A 16,790-nucleotide genomic window follows, 5' to 3' on the forward strand; every position below is an offset into this window, starting at 1 on the left:
ATTTTTCCCTCCTTTTCTTTTTGGACTGTTTTTTCATTAGTTTTCCATTTGGCTACGGTCAGTGTCACTACTGGTAGCATGAGGTGATACCTGGACCCTACAGAGGTTGCACAGGTAGTCCAACTCCTCCAAGATGGCACATCAATACGTGCCATTGCCAGAAGATTTTCTGTGTCTCCCAGCACAGTCTCAAGGGCATGGAGGATATTCCAGGAGACAGGCAGTTACTCTAGGAGAGCTGGACAGGGCCATAGAAGGTCCTTAACCCTTCAGCAGGACCGGTATCTGTTCCTTTGTGCAAGGAGGAACAGGATGAGCACTGCCAGAGCCCTACAAAATGACCTCCAGCAGGCCACTGGTGTGAATGTCTCTGACCATACAATCAGAAACAGACTTCATGAGGGTGGCCTGAGGGCCCAACGTCCTCTAGTGGGCCCTGTTCTCACTGCCCGGCACCGTGGAGCTTGACTGGCATTTGCCACAGAATACCAGAATTGGCAGGTCCACCACTAGCGCCCTGTGCTTTTCACATATTGGAGCAGGTTAACCCTGAGCACATGTGACAGACATGAAAGGGTCTGGAGAATCCGTGGAGAACATTATGCTTGTTGTGGTGGGTCAGTGATGGTCTGGGGAGGCATACTCATGGAGGTACGCACAGACCTCTACAGGCTAGACAACAGCACCTTGACTGCCATTAGGTATCGGATGAAATCCCTGGACCCATTGTCAGACCCTACGCTGGTGCGGTGGGTCCTGGGTTTGTCTTGGTGCACTGCAATGCCCAGCTTCATGTGGCGAGAGTATGCAGGCAGTTCTTGGAGGATGAAGGAATTGATACCATTGACTGGCCCCCAAGCTCGTCTGACCTAAATCCAATAGAACACCTCTGGGACATTATGTTTCGGTCCATCTGATGCCACCAGGTTGCACCTCAGACTGTCCAGGAGCTCAGTGATGCCCTGGTCCAGATCTGGATGGAGATCCCCCAGGACACCATCTGTTGCCTCATTAGGAGAATGCCCTGACAATGTCAGGTATGCATACAAGCATGTGGGGACCAGACAAACTACTGAGTACGATTTTTGAGTTGCTGCAATGAAATTTCAGCAAAATGGACTAGCCTGCTGCATCATTTTTTCACTTTGATTTTTGGGGTGTCTTTGAATTCAGTCCTCTGTAGGTTGATAATTTTCATTTCCATCAAACAATGTGGCATCCTTTCATTCCTAACACATTACTCAGTCCATAGTAATACGCATAGATATCCAGTATGATTTTTCCCCCATTGAGATCTGATGTGTTTTCAAAGTGTTCCTTTAATTTTTTTGAGTAGTGTATATCGAGTCTAGAAACCTTGATCAGCAAGTCTCTCAGTTGGCTTCCACAAAATGTCAAAAAAACAGGGCACAGTTTTTCACGCAATCTGAGCAGGACCTTAAATTAGAGGGTATGATGAATTCAAATATTTAATTTGTACTAAAGGAAACACATCAAAAGCAGCCCAAACCAGAAAAGACGGCTGGTATAAAGTGTCCGACAAATTTAATGTGTAAGTAGTTTTTAGTTATTGTATTTGTTACTTAAATGTAGTATTATGTTTCCAATGTTTCATTATTATTTTATAATTACAGATCAAATACAAGCCCAATCATGCAGGACATGGGAACAAGTTAAAGTGAACTACAAAAATATACTTCAAACTGCTTAATTTTATCTATATGAAATGTAAGAAATCTTTAATATTCATAAAACATTTCCTTTGAAGCTAATAAGAAGAAGGCAGACACAACATTTGGGAATTCTGAATATGAGAATATTAGTGTGATTTTTAAATTCTTTATAGAACTGTAATTTTATTCCGTGTACATTACCTTCAATGGCATAAAACGCCTCTTTAATTGCCTACACTCGCAGGTGTCCGGGAAAACCAATGAAAACCGAAGGAAATATTTCCGCCCAAACAGACTTTGCCAATTGCCTGGCAAACTGTACTCTTTGATATATTTTCCGTATCGCCTACAGTATACAAAACAGTGCCGCTTGCAAAATATTTCAAGGCAATGCACATTGTTTGTGCGGGTGTGAGAACCCGACTTCACCTAGCTGGACTTCTACTATACGAAGCTAATAAATCTTTAAGATATAATATTCCATCTCTTTCGAAAATAATATCATCCGGCAACAATAAAGGATCTTGCCGATCGCGCAAAACCGTCTCAGTTTGAAATTCCCTTCTTATTATTTGTGCACCGATTGCAATTGGTCGCTCATCCATGAATGGCGAAGCCCTGACTGACCGGATTTCCATGCACGGACACCGATTAGGTGTGTGAGCTAATCCTTGTTCACGTAGAATAAACCTGCTCCGAGCAGGTTTGAGGATTTGGATGTGCTGCTATGACAACACATCCAGCAAGAGTTTTGAAAAATTGACATATCCAGGATCATGCCAAATCGTCAACAATTTCATCCGGCTAAACGAGTAATCCACGTACGGAGAATACCCCCCTGTTCACATCCATTCCTGTTCGTATTTTGGTTCCATATGCTTACTTATCCCAGTGTAGTAATTTCCAGTGTGTGATTAGTGTTTCTTTCAGTGTATGTTGGAGTTTCCTTAGTCTTGTGTTCATTAGCATAAGTTACTGCACATGTTGCCTGTTTTCCCTGTGCTGTTGTTATTGGTTAATTGTCTCATGTGTCACATCTGTCTCTTCCTTAACTCAGTTGTCTGTTATTTCTAAGTGCTTGCCCTCCTTCTGTTCCTTGCTGATTCATTGTGAATGTTACTGTGTGTTTGTCAACCTGATCTGTTGCTCAGTCCTGTTCCCTGTGTTCTGTTGTTGTGTTTATTCTATGGTTTTTAGTTTATTCCTTTTTTTCCCTGTTGGTTTTTTGACCCCTTGTGATCCTCCTGTTTTGTAGTTTTACCCAGTGTGTTTGATTTCCCCAGTAAATCCCTTTGTCTTGGGGCTTTTAAGTGGATCTTCATCTTTTTTTCCCCCCGCCTATGCCATGCTGTGCCACAACAACAGGCTGTCCTCAGCCTGCTGTCTGTCCTCAGCATAAAAAAACGTTCTGGAGTTGGCAATCGTTCTGACACTATATTGAGGTTTCATTCATCAATGACACAACAGAATGACTATCCCCAGACCAGCACTGGATATCTGTCAAGGAGACAACTTCATGCCTATCCACAACACATGGGCTCTCTGCAATATGATTAACGCTAGATACTATTTTCCCAAGAAAAGACCAGTATGAACATCCTGAGACTGCATACTCTGTATACAGTACATAAAAGACACGGCCCTGTCTGCTCCCAAACTGCAGGCTTTCTTTCCTCAGCCCACAGGCTCTGTCTGTCCTTAGTCTATAGGCTTTGTCTGTCCTCAGCCCACAGTCTGTCCTTAGACTACAGGGTCTGTATGTCCTCAGTCAGTAGGCTCTGTCTGTCCTCAGAATACAGGGTTTGACTGTTCCAAGCACACAGACCCTGTCTATTCCTTGATTGCTGCCTGTGTTTGTCCCTGACTTGATGCCTCTTATGGTAGCCTGCTGGTTTATTCTACAAACAACAAGGTGGAAAAATAGAGACTATTGTGCCACTGTTCCCAAAATATCTGGTGATTGGCATGGTGTTTTCCTTTGGATAGCAGCAGCCAGAGGCTATATGAAAGCAAACAGAAACCTTGCAAGGAACAGAGGAAAGACCACATATGGCTGTACCCAATGCTGATGTCCCAATGCTTGTGGGTTTTCATAGTGCTAGCTGCAGAAGCACGGTTTTGCTGGAGGCTGAGTAGTGACAAATATCGATGGGCACAGAACCCACCTAATCGTTATTATGTAGACCATGCTGTGCAGGAGAGTGACTGTGCTTTTGTGCTTGGGTTCCCACTGAAAGATTTTCATTTAACACCCCCAAACAAAGCGCAGGGATAAGATGACGAAATCCTGCAGCCTCACCCTTTTGATGGTCAGTCGACAGCTCTGTCACATCTGTAAGTGCCCACGTAGATGGGAGTAAGACCATAACGAAACAGTCTGATTCATCAGCAGAGAGGAAATCCCATTTTATTCTGCATATCATGGACTCATTTGGTGGCTGGTGAAAGGTACACTGTTCTGGCTGTGCTCACCCAGGCATGAGGCGTGCAGGTGAAAGGTGCCCAATGAGGAAGTTTGCTCATTTGTTGGAATTTATGTGTCAATGATTGTGGGGATCCTTTCATCTGATCCCAGACTAATACTTTTCGAGAAAACTCACGTTCTTGTTATGTCTTGTGTGCGTTTGCATTCGGTTTGACAGGTAACCAGCCATCCCCTCTGGCCTCCGTGGAGAGCTACAATCCCATGAAGAAGCGCTGGGAGTTTGTGGCCCCTCTGCCCAGCCCCCGCTGCTCCTGTGCCGGCCTGCAGACGCCCCACATGCTCTTCCTCATCGGGGGTGTGGCCCAGGGTCCCAGCAATGCCGTGGAGGCACTCTGCATGAGGGAGACTGTGTGAGGGACAGCGTGTTTGGGGAGAGGAGGAGGCGGCATGTGAGACACACACAGGTCCTGGCTGAAATCTCCCAGCAGCCTCTCTCTCTGCAGCAGGCTAAACGCTTCAAGGTGAAGACAACCAGCACCGAACAGCTTTCTTGCCTGAATTTTTTTCAGATGGCTCTTCAGCATGAGGCTAACACACTTTCTTGCTGTATGCAAAGAGGCTTCTATGCTCCAGATGTTTCAGACAGGAAAACAGGCAAAAAAAATTAAACAATCATCAGATTTAAAACTTGATTTGATTATACAATCAAAGCAGGGTATTCGTATAAAATATGGAACACAGGGCCATAGATGCAAAGCCGGTGCAGCCTCAGGCAGCACTGGCACGCTTAGCACTTATTTTTACTTTCCGGAAAAACAAAGTTGATGCAGGACGGTTTTTTTCTCTGCAAAGACGCATTTTTGAATATGGCAGAGATTTGCCTAGATGACAATGACTACAGGTTCACTGTCTCCCAGGGAAACGAAGGGGACTGCGGGGTGGGGGGATTATCAGTCGGTTAGAGTCTGTGATTGCTATGACCCTAAGACCCCGGATGACCACCTGTCTCTGCAGTGGGATTTTCTCCGTGCCTGTCAGTGCCAGGGCAACCACGAGTGATGGAGAACCGCGAAGGTGGCTGGGGCTTAGGGCTGCGGCCACCTTGATGCAGTGCACTGCCGGCCTGTCATATCCACACTCCTTCCTGTCAGAGCACCCGGTGCGTCTTGCCTGAGGTCAGGCTGGAGGCTGCAGGAAGTGGTGCCTGTACTTGCATCATTTTTCCTTTTTTAATCCCCATTCTGTCCATCTTTGAGTAGCATCTGCCTTGTGGTGTGTAGGAGGGACTGTACCAGAGCCGTGCCTCTTTTCCCTCTTCAGTCCCATTTCACATCTCCTCATGACCCCCTCTTCCATATCACCGGCCCATGGCAATCCTGGCATTGGTTTCATCATGAAAAAATGAACTCCATCTGCAAATTAGCTGGAGATAGCATTAAACCAAGATCACAGGACTGTGTTCTCTGAGGATTTTCGTGCTTGTAGATCAGAGAATCAAACACCCAGCTGACAGCAGCTAATGGCGTCCATTTCCCTGGGTGCTTTCTTGTGGCATCTTCATACATGGGTTGGGGGGGGGGGCAATCTTTTGCTGTCTGACTGCACACCCAGGGGAACTGAGTGATTAGCGAGCTTTCACAGTCTACGACCGCAGGACAATTCGGTGACCAAACTGTCACATGTGTACAGAGCTCAGTCTGTATTAAACACACACCTCACTTCCTTTCCCCAGTCAACTGGTCATCTTATAGGTCACATAGGATCAGTGAGACTTTTGAAACATCTCCCATCCCTTCACTAATTGCCAGCCCCTTTTCTCTCACAAGCAGCCCTGTAATCACACGGTCCCCTGCTGGATGGCTAAATTGCCTGCTATCCACAGGAGAGGGGAGCACAGTTCTGAAGCAATTAAATGATGTGGCGGGGGGTGGGGGGCTCGGGAATTTACAGTTCCACTATTATTGAGACCTTGAATGCTTTAGCATATGCCACCCTTGATATCTATGCATTCACAGCTTCCAGGCACCCTAGCTGCGGACATTTGGATGGTTGTAGCCCAAGCAGCTGGTAGGGCGTATTTCTGCGGCCGAAATTGATCAGCGCTGGCACTGTTCCCACACTGTGACAAAGTCGCACGTTGGTGCAAGCCCTTACACATCAGAGATATCACTCACATCCTCCGTTTTTGCCCCACAGAATTTGATTTGTGGATGTTGCTATGGTTTCCAGGGGGGAAAGATTCTTGTAAATCTGCTAGGGTGCGCCGTTTGATAGATAGTTAAGCGCCTGTATATAAATATTAACCACATGACTGACATCTCTGCCAGGCAAAAGAAAAAGTAGTGAGAGCAGAAAAAAATTCTTTCCAATCAGGGTGAAATCAACTTCTGCTTGAAAGGAATACAGTTATTCTGAAGCCTTGGTGTGTGGCCTAATTATGCATTTACTGTAGTAAGCACCTGTACCTGCATCATGCTGCATCTTGACACACATTCTGCCCTTCAGGTGTGCCAGAGAGGCGTGAATTTGGTGCAGACTAAAAAAAGATATATTTGAAAATGATCATCTTCCCCTGACTTACAGTATAGTGGTGACTCATTTATAAATCAATGCCTGTAATCCCCAATGACACGCTCACTAATGCTCCTTAGATACCTGTTCATTTGCTCACACGTGCATCATATACCCAGATTTCCAGCATTGTTGTCCTGGTGGAACTTTATTTCATTCATCAGGTAGTGAAATTATCCTCAAAGAACAAGCATTTGTGTTATATAATGAAGGCTGACTGCATTGTGAGCAGGGCTATGAGGATCAGAGAAAAAAAACAGATATAAGAAAAATCTATTTATTTCGACCCAGCCCCTAGTCACGGGATGAAACTCATTGAGATTGTTTCTTTTCTTTTATCCTCCAGCTTGTCAGTACTCATCCTTTCTATGTCCGCTCTGTTTCAGAGAGGTGCACTGCAGACAGGACATCCCATAATTCCATTGGTCAGTCATAGAGGTTTAAAAACAAGCATCACTTCTTTGTGGCTCTGCTATACAGTGCGATAACTTCATACACATAAATTTCTCAGCTTTGAGTTTTTTTGAGCATTTTAAGTTTGTTTTTTAAGACTTTATTTTACCAACCACTGATTTTATCTGTACCGTTTGTACTGTAACCATACATAGTGCTAGTACAAATGGTGAGTTATGGTCAGTGAAGTAAGTAGCAGTTGTGTTAATATTGCTTAATTCTGTCCTTGATATTATGATCACAGGTATTGCTACTGGGTATGTATATTAACGGTTTGTTTGACGTTTTATTTCAATGTATAGGGTGTGGGTGAAGCCATTGTTAGTTACTTGAAGGTCTGTGTTATTAATTTGTGTGTATTGTACAGCCAAGACCAGATCTGTTGTTTTTTTCTGTTATTCTGTGCTGTGATATCAAGTCAGTGTTTGCCACAGATCTTGTAGCAGATGGTTGCTGGACGTGTCCCGTGTAAAAAAAAAAAAAAAAAAAAACCGTGAAATTTGACACTTGAAGAGTGTTGTGCCTCTTGCTTTGAGAGCGTTCATGTTTCTCAAACTCTCCAGGCTGATGCGAGCTAACGAACCATGATTAACCCACTTCCATGTTTCTCTAACAACCACTTTCCACCCGTCACAATACGCAATCAGTATAAATCAAGGAATGTGAGAACTCCAGGTGATTAGTGCCTAATTGTTGCCCAACGAGCATGTGAGCAAAGGATAAACTGATTCAAGGTCAGTGCTTTGGGGTGGAGAGCACTGAACACACTGTACATGCTACTTTTTATTCAGATGAGCAGTGAAGGCTGATCCTGTGTTTTCCCTCCACCTCGATGTAAGATGACCTCCTACTGCCACAGTGACCATGTGGCGCCTTGAGTCCTTCTGTGAAGTCTACGGCCCTCTTGTCTGAGGCTCAAAGGCAGATAAGAGTGGCAGGTGGCAAGAGCAGAACCCCGATACGTGTGAATCGGAGCCTTCATGCTAGGACAGATGTGTATGTTACACGAAGTGACAGTGACTTTGGTGCAGTAGTTCAGTGCCTATATACGTGAGGTGGTGCCTCTACTATGAATTACACAATAAACCAATTTATTTGCTGTCTGATTCTGCTACTGTGTCCATTTCTTGATTCTCACTTTGTCTCTCGCTCATACAGTATATGATGGTTGTTTTCTTGGAGCCATGATTCGGCATATTTTAATTCCAGTCAAGCTGTGACTTGTCAAATTTGGAGAATCATCATCTGTTAAGATGGATAAAACAGACAAATTCCTTCCAAGTACATGGATTGCCATTTGCTACACTCCAAATATGGAAAATGGTTTCTTACACATTTTAATAATGCCTTTCTTACACATTTTAATAATGCCTTTCTTACACATTTTAATAATGCCTTTGCCCATGTTTCTGTTTATAATGTGTCCTCCATGACTTTTGAGTTTGGCCCGTGCTGGTTAATCGTCCTGTAGTGTGTTGATTGCTAGTGACTGTTGTCTGCGGCCCCCCCTCTGGCAGGCTAAAAGCTACTGAAGTTGACAGCATTGTTTGTAACAATCTTAAATAACTGCAAGTTAAGTTCTTATGTACTTATCAAAGTTTTCAGAAAAAAATCTGAATAAAATTATTAGTATTGTTGATATTGATATATTTGAACCTATTGACCTATTGATATATTTGAACCCAAGAAGCCTTAAAATCGACGTCCGGTGCTACCACACTGCAGTCTTTGTTTCTTTAAACAGACATTTTAGTGTTAAATTTAACGTGTAATATTTGCTAGTCATTTTCACAAGAAAATCAAAATTTCTACCATATCCAGTACAGGATCACAGGAATGCTCTCGATGTTAAATTGTGTTCTCTTTATGTGCATAATCAGTTAATGAACAAAATCGAGACTGTTGGTATGGTAATACGAGGGCTGCTCATTATCAATGGAGAAAAATATCGTAGCGACTGTGCGTTTTATTGGTACTCTTCATTTCCCAGCATGAGCAAGCTGGTTTAGGATTTCATTTTCTTCAAAATTATATCTCTTTCAATATATACAATCGGTAATTAGAATACAGTTACAGCTCATAGTATAATGACAGACTAATTATCTATAAAATTGTGCGAGATAACGATTAAATGCTTGATCTGTTTGTAAAATTTTTGAACATAAAAAAAAATGCAATAACTTAATCTGTAGCCCAGGGCAAGACCCTGAAGATCTACACTGACATAATTGAAAAGTTTATGTTTCTCCCGCTTTTCCCTCTGAAATTGTCCATTGTGTTTCACAGGGGCAATTCGCATGAATTGTTTTTTTATTTTTTTTCTGGAGAACTTTACTGGATATAATCGGAATATATTATACCACATACATGCAGTATTTCCCAGTCTAATGGTGCATTGGAAAAATATTCACAAAGATAATGACGGAATTTCAACCTCAGCAAGTTTTTTGGACTGTATACCCAAAGAAAACCCCCTCGACGACATGCAGCATGCACAGAAACGCGGACCGACGGCGGAACCTCGAACCCTGGTCCCGAGAGGTGGGCGTGTCAGTGTCAACCACTGCGCCACGTACCATGCTACCTCTCGAGTATGACATTTAAGAGCAATTCTGTATGCGCTATATAACTGCTGGATCACTGTAGCTCTATACAAAGGCTATTTGACAAAAAGTTGCTCAAATTAGCTAATGATAAATTTTTGCTGAAGTCTGTATTCGTAAACCATACACCATAGAACAAAGCTGCCTGGAAAGCATTAACATGCCTAACAGTCATAAACATGTACACTCACACAACGTAACGAATTATTATGTGTGGTTAAAGTTGATAGGTTACCTTTTGAAGTCTAGTTAATGTAAATAAAACGATGGCCTAAGATGATGGGGATCCTTATATACCAGGGTTATTCAAATCACGGTCCTCGAGGTCCGAGCTCTGCTGGTTTTCCAGCCTTCCTTTACTTGTCAGTCAGGTGTGAAGCCTATGACCAATCAGAATCAGTAATTATTAAACTAACTACCAGGGAGAACTGAAAACAAGGCCTGGATTCACACACACACACACACACACACACAGTTTCTTAATTCGTGGTCTGGATTTTTACTTTCTGGACCTGAAATTGCCACCTCTGCTTAATTGGAGTTACCTATGTTGCTCCCTGCTGCCCCCGGAGCCTCCGGACCCCCGCGACGCTGAATATGACAAGTGGTTACAGAAAATGGATGGGCTTTCCTTTGCCACAGCATGTCGGATTACTTGATAGTTGTTGAATTAAGAGGATTTTTACCAATTTACAAGGGATGAAAGATTACGATTTACAGGAATGAAGGGAATAACCTTGCTTATATGTAAATCAGTAACAACCCCTCTGCTCAGACGAATTCTGAAAAACGTGAATAGGCTAACCCAGTTTGTTGGATTAGCTGCTGTTGAGTGCCATCTGCCGGAGCAATTTGTGAAATATAACAAAACACTGAAAGAAATCAATATTCTTTTATGTTTTAAGGCTCAGACGTTGGTTAAAACGTTGTTTGCTAAATTCGTTTTATTGGAATACTTTTTATTCGATTTTAGTTCAAATAAAATGCTTGTATCCAAGGCATAGGACATGCCAAAGACTAAATATGACAGTAAAATAATGCTGTAGCCGAAATAATCGAATTACTCATCAACAGTAATCTAAATAAAACGCCCCCCCTTTCCTGCTTGAATACTTACATGCTAATTTGATTAGCTAACGCGCAGCCCAACTGGGCACAGAGCCAAGACAATTTTTAAATCGTCATTTTCAAATTGTTATGTACTTATTTTTGCTAGTTTATTAGTTACCAATTTCAAAATGCATGGATACATTTTCAACCAGAAAATGCTGCATTATGCATTGTTATAGAATATGAACAAACTGTACTAAACGGGTCCGTTGCTCTTGTGCATCTTTTCGGTATAGAGCATCTTAGATAGCCTTGAGCGAATATGCTTTTCAGAATATAACGTTGAAAATGATACAGAGGCCATGACAGTTTAAATGCAGAAACATCCTGGCAGCGTAATTGATTCCGCCAACGCTCATTGTTATTCACGACCCACATTTCGATATGCTTTATTTCGCTGTATTTTCATATATGCATTTTAATAGTCTAATGCATAAAAACGAACCTGACAACTGGACGACTTTCCCCCTTGTATTAGAAATTACACGTTACACTGTTTTTTAAAGAGTAAACTGTGTTGTAACAGGTACATTTGGTTTGTACATTCCTTTACAGGGTGGTCGATGTTTTAAAATCAGAAAAAAAAACTCTTTAAAAACTCTTTGACTCTTTTGACTTTCACTGTTTACTGCCAGGATACACAGGAACATTTCGTTTGCAGTTTTAATGACGAGGGGCCTGTATCACGAAGCTTAGCTGGGTAACTTATCTGATTGAAGGTCCCTCAGTTTAAATGGACTTTATCTTCATTCACTTACATTGAGGCAAATGTAATCCGAAGTTATCCGGCTAAGCATGAAATCCAGCTTCATGATACAGGCTCCATATCGTGAGGCCCAGAAACTTCTAAAATTTAATTAGTTAAAATAATAAACTTCTAAGGTTCCATGCCTCCTTTCAATTGCAAAGCTAAATTAGAAGGGAAGAAGCATGAAAACGATTATTAAATTGTGTTTTTGGTATTTGATCTTAAAATCCCTGTTTTGTTAGGGTGGAACACAATGGAACTGTACATAATTTACCAGAAACCTTATATTTGCCAGGATTGAAGACCAGTGTGCTTGTTGCCTGGTTCACCACATGAAAGGCTGCTTTGATTTTGACCATCTGAAAATTAGATGCTGCAAAGGCAGCTGGAAGACAAATCAAGACAAATAACTGTGTTTCTGAGAAAAAGAAGACCTGACTCACAATCTCCATTGTAGTTCATCTCAAAGGTGTTTGATATAGGCCAGGGCTCTGTGTGGCCCAGTCAAGTCGTCAGGGTCAGTGCTAACCACTGCACCACCGTGCGGCTGTACTAGACCCTTGTGTGTTTTCCTACATCCTGGATTGCTGCATAGCTCAATGCTCTGCATATGTAGCACAGAGACTGTAACCTTGCAGTCATGAGTTTGAGGCTGACTTCACCTGTTATGTTTATTGGTTTTCTGTTTTTCCTAGTGTTTGTTAGTCCTTTGCTTCCCTGTTTTGGATTATCTAGCATGTGTCTGGTTTGGTTCTGTTCTGCTTGTATCTGTGTTCCTAGTCATTCCTAGTGTTAGCCCTCAGTGTTTCTCAATGTTCCCAAGTTCTTGTTTTTGTAATTTATTCCACCCGTTGTCTTGTGCCATAATTGATTAATTGATTGATTGGATTGTCGTCCCCTGCTCCTTGTTGCCCTAGGTCCAAATAGCAGCACCTCTTTTGCGTTCTGTGTATTTAGGTGCCTGTCTTCATCTTGTTCTTTAGTTAGTCATTGTGCCCATGTTACTGTCTGTTAAGAGTTCTGTGGGCTCTTTGTCTCGGAACCGCAAGTGGATCATCACCCTCCTTTCTGCCTGCACCATGCTGTGCCGATGTAACACAGAGTCTTCCACACCCTTTTTAATCAGTTCCCTATAATGGTCTGTATATAAATAGTGTGACAACCAACCCATGTGGTGCTTCTCCTGTTTCTCCTATTACAGGCTTAGCTAGGAATATGTATGACGAGTATGGCTCTATTTCTTTGATGTTTGGTTTGTGTGTCTTAAGCTGCTCTGTGTACAGTTCTTCCATTTGTGCCTAGATTCATTATGGCAGTGTTTCTCAACCCGGTCCTGGACAGTCCACATTTTTGCTCCCTCCCAGCTCCCTGTCTGGGGGCCCTTAGTGACTGTACTGAGAAATACTGCATTATGGCATTCCAGTTTCCTTCCACAGTCCAAAGATGCCATCTTCAGGAGAACTGTCCTTCTACATTGGTTTGGGTCACTGACATGCAGATAAGCAGTTACTGAAAATGGATGAACTACAAATTGATATTGAGCAGCCAGCAATGAAGAAGTCTGTCTTCTTACAAAGGTTGTAAATAATAAGATTATTTTTGACATGCTACAGGAATAATTTTCATGGCGACACATGTGTCATGATCTGCTCGTACGATCCTTGTGTGTGCCACGCCCCCTCATTACCTACAGTACGTGTGCTACCCCGATTGTGATCACCTGTTGCCTGTTATTTTCTGCTTGTCTTGTGTATTTAGTCCGCGTTCAAGTCTGTTTCCCCAGGTCCGTCATTAACGTGAATTTGCCGTGTGCTCCCCTGTCGTCTTGTCAACCCTGAATAAACCCTGTTTTTGATCACATTCACGGCTCTTTCGCCTGCTTCCCCGCTCGCTGCACGCCGGTCATCACAACATGTGTGTTGGGAATGGAGGGCAAAGTATTATTTTGCTAATCTACCAATGTCTTGAGAAAGCACTATTTATTCTTCATGTGTTTAATTCACATGCCTTGAATAATTTATGTGCAAAGATCACCCACTCCACCTTATTTGAGTTGTAAAAACAGAGACCTTAATGAGTGTGGTCAGTGTTTAGAAAGCCTAAATGAATAAGCCAATGCGTTATTACACAAAGCTCCCAAAAATATACAGCAACGGAAATGTTTTGTTGTTTGGTGGGTATTTGATCTTAAAATCCCAGTTTTGTTACGGTGATGCACAATGGAACAGTAGATAATTTACCAGAAAGCTTATATTTGCCAGGATAGAAGACCAGCACGCTTGCAGCCTGCTTCACCACATGAAAGGCTGCTTTGATTTTGACCAGTTGAAAATGAGACGCAGTAAAGAAGGCAGATGGAAGGCTAATTAAAGAGTGGAAGTTATTCAACTGAGCAGACAGACAATGCAGGGAAGAGCAATTCATAGGAACAACACTGTTCTTCTGGTTATGAATCTGATAATCTTCTGATTATAAATCTGGTGGTCTTTATTTTAAAATCTAAGCTTTTTGACCACATGTGAATGGCCAAGGGGTCAAGATCGTGTCATGCCCGGCTCGTACGATCCTCCTGTGTGCCACGCCCCCCTTGTTAACCTTGTGTGGAATCCCTATGTTTACCAGCTGTTCTCTGCCATTAGTCTTGTGTATTTCAGTCTGCGTTCAAGTCCAGCTTCGCCAAAGACGCCCAACTTCACCGTGGACGCCGCCCTCCTTGAGCCGGCGCCCGACGCCTGCGCAGCTGGGTCGCCTGCCCCAGAGGTGAGACTGCCTGCTTTTGCGTTTACGCAGGACACCTGTCTGTCTACAGGTTCCACTCGCTTCCCCATGGCCCTTAAAGAGACATCCCCCACTGTGATGGACCCTGTGGTGTTTGTCGTGCCCGGGTTGCCAGTCTCCAGTTTCAGCCAGCTGGCTCCCGCAGCGCCTGAGCCCACTGCATCAGTTCCGGAAGCGCCCCTTCTCCTCACGCCTGTCCAAGAGGTAAGCCTGACGACAGGCTCGCTGTCCATCACCCTAGTCCCCGCAGCCCGTGCCTTTGTGGGCACATGCCCGGCCTGTAAAGGCGTCAGAGCTGCCGAAGACGGGATTCCTCGGGTCCCCAAGTTCCTGAAGAAGCGGGCACTAGCTCCCACCCCCGTGGTTCCAACGCCCGAGGCTGGCACGTCTGCAGCTTCGCCCGTGCCCGAGACCCTGGCCCGCCGCTTTTTTACTCTCCAGGGGCTTTATTGGCAGATAATGAGGGAGCCAGCAGTGCAAACCTCGCCAGGGGTCCTGGCTCCGCCCCGACGTCCTGGCTCCACCTGCGCCCAACATCACGGCTCCACTTGCGCCCAACGTCCCGGCTCTGCCGACTCCGCCTGCAGCCGATGTCCCGGCCCCGAGTGCAGCCCCGGCGGCCGACGCGCCGCCCTACGAGCCCCCAGCTCCCCTGGTCCCTGACCCCTCGGCCCCAGTGTACCCTGTCCCTGACCCTACAGTCTCAGTTCTCCTGGTTCTTGTACCACACATTACAGTCCCTGTACCTTTAACTCCCATGGCTCCAATCCCCTTGCCTCCAGCTCCCATGGCCCTAGTCCCCAAATTCCAGACCACCGCTCCTCCTATAGGAAACTGATAGAGGAAGAGCTCGAGTGGGACCCCTCGGGGATCTACTTGAATCCCCTTGTGACTCCCCTTGGGACTCCCCCACCATCACGACAAGGCAGATCCCAGCCGGGTTCCCACCTCACAGTCTCCCGGAGAGGAAGGGGACACCGGCATTGGGGTCGATTCCCTGACCCACCTCCGCTCCCCCAGGTTCTGGTCCCACAGACTCCAGTTGGTTCCCCGCCTGTGAGTCCTCAGGAGCCTGAGGCTAGGCAGGCGAGGACTGCACCTCTGCCTGAGACTCACATGCCACTGATGCCTGAGCCAGTGGTGGCAACTCCTCTTGTGGGTGTGCCCCCTGGGGTGGTCCCTCCGTTATCCCCTTTAGTGTCCCCGTGTCCTTTGTTTCCTTTTTTGGTGCCCCTGTGCGTGTCTGCGTTTCCTGTGATTTGCCATCTGTTGTCTGCATTGGTCTCCTTGTGTTTGTTCTGTGTGTATGTGTTGTTCCCTGTGCCCCATTGATGTTGCTCTTGTCTCCCCAGGTGCTGTTGTGTCCCCGGTCCCTGTTGCTTCGCTCCCCTTAGGTGTGGTCGGACTGCGCGCCTTTGGGGGGGGGGGGTCCTGTCCTGCCCGGCTCGTCTGCTCCTTCCGTGTGCCACGCCCCCTCATTAACTCCATGTGGATTCCCCGTGTTCACCAGCTGTTTCTAATTGTTGTCTTTCGTCCATACAGTATGTATTTAAGTCTGCGTTAGGTATGTTTTCCCCAGTCCGGTCATTGAAGTTTCACGTCAGTCTTGTGGCTTGCCTTATGTGTTCTTACAATAAATCCCTCGTTCTCCGCTTCCTCGCCTCCCTGCTCCTGTTTCTCCAGTCAGGGTGCGTGACAATAGCCATGGTGGAAATATATTTCCATTCTACAGGAAGAATTACTGGCCTCTTTAAATGGCTGGCCAGTTAAAATGATGTATTCCAGGTTGTACAGAACAGTGCATCTCAGTTGGTGGGTCGCGACCCAAATGTGGGTCACCACCTCTATCTCAGATGAAAATTTTTACCACTAATATAAATAATGTGGATCCTGATGCTAAACCAGAACCATTGGTATAGATGTATTATTTGACATTCTGACAACACCTTTTCCCTGTACACAGTTGGAAATTATAACCTACCTTCACAGAGTTCAAGCAGCTTAAAACACATTTTTGTATTGTGTTTCATGTTTTGTTCATGCACAATATTTTACAAGTTTGATTTATGGTTTAAATGTATTTAGAGAGTCTAGTAAATTTTTATTATGCATATCAGTTTGCATGTTCCTAAAAGGTCTGCCAGTTTTCTGCCTGAACAGAGAGATTACTTCACAGGGACATGAAGCTGTTTGTTTTTTTAATGTAAACTGAGCAGACTTCAGAAGTCAGCCTATAATGCACCGAAACAATGGTTTATCTTAGTATCAGGGAACCATGAAGATATGCGTATGTCTCATTGTTGCCCTTGTTTTAGAGCTGGAAATGGAAAAACAGTTTCGTGCACTGAATTGAAAATTTAGATGACAGAAAATATAATAGGTCTGCATATCAGCCCACGATGTCCGACAGGGCTGCTTTATAATGGCCT

The 16,790-nt window shown here is 44.3% G+C and overlaps 1 protein-coding gene across 1 annotated transcript in view; it reads left to right on the forward strand.

Moving 5' to 3' along the window:
• Nucleotides 1-8,228, forward strand: part of klhdc8b (kelch domain containing 8B) — an 87,090-nt gene extending 78,862 nt beyond the window's left edge. The window contains exon 6 of the mRNA XM_023825860.2: nt 4,316-8,228. Coding sequence (XP_023681628.1) covers nt 4,316-4,512 — 197 coding nt within the window. The 3' untranslated portion in view covers nt 4,513-8,228. The remainder of the gene's footprint in view (nt 1-4,315) is intronic.
• Nucleotides 8,229-16,790: the final 8,562 nt, after the last annotated feature.

This window comes from Paramormyrops kingsleyae, chromosome 6, assembly GCF_048594095.1.
Source record: "Paramormyrops kingsleyae isolate MSU_618 chromosome 6, PKINGS_0.4, whole genome shotgun sequence".
NCBI lineage: Eukaryota > Metazoa > Chordata > Actinopteri > Osteoglossiformes > Mormyridae > Paramormyrops > Paramormyrops kingsleyae.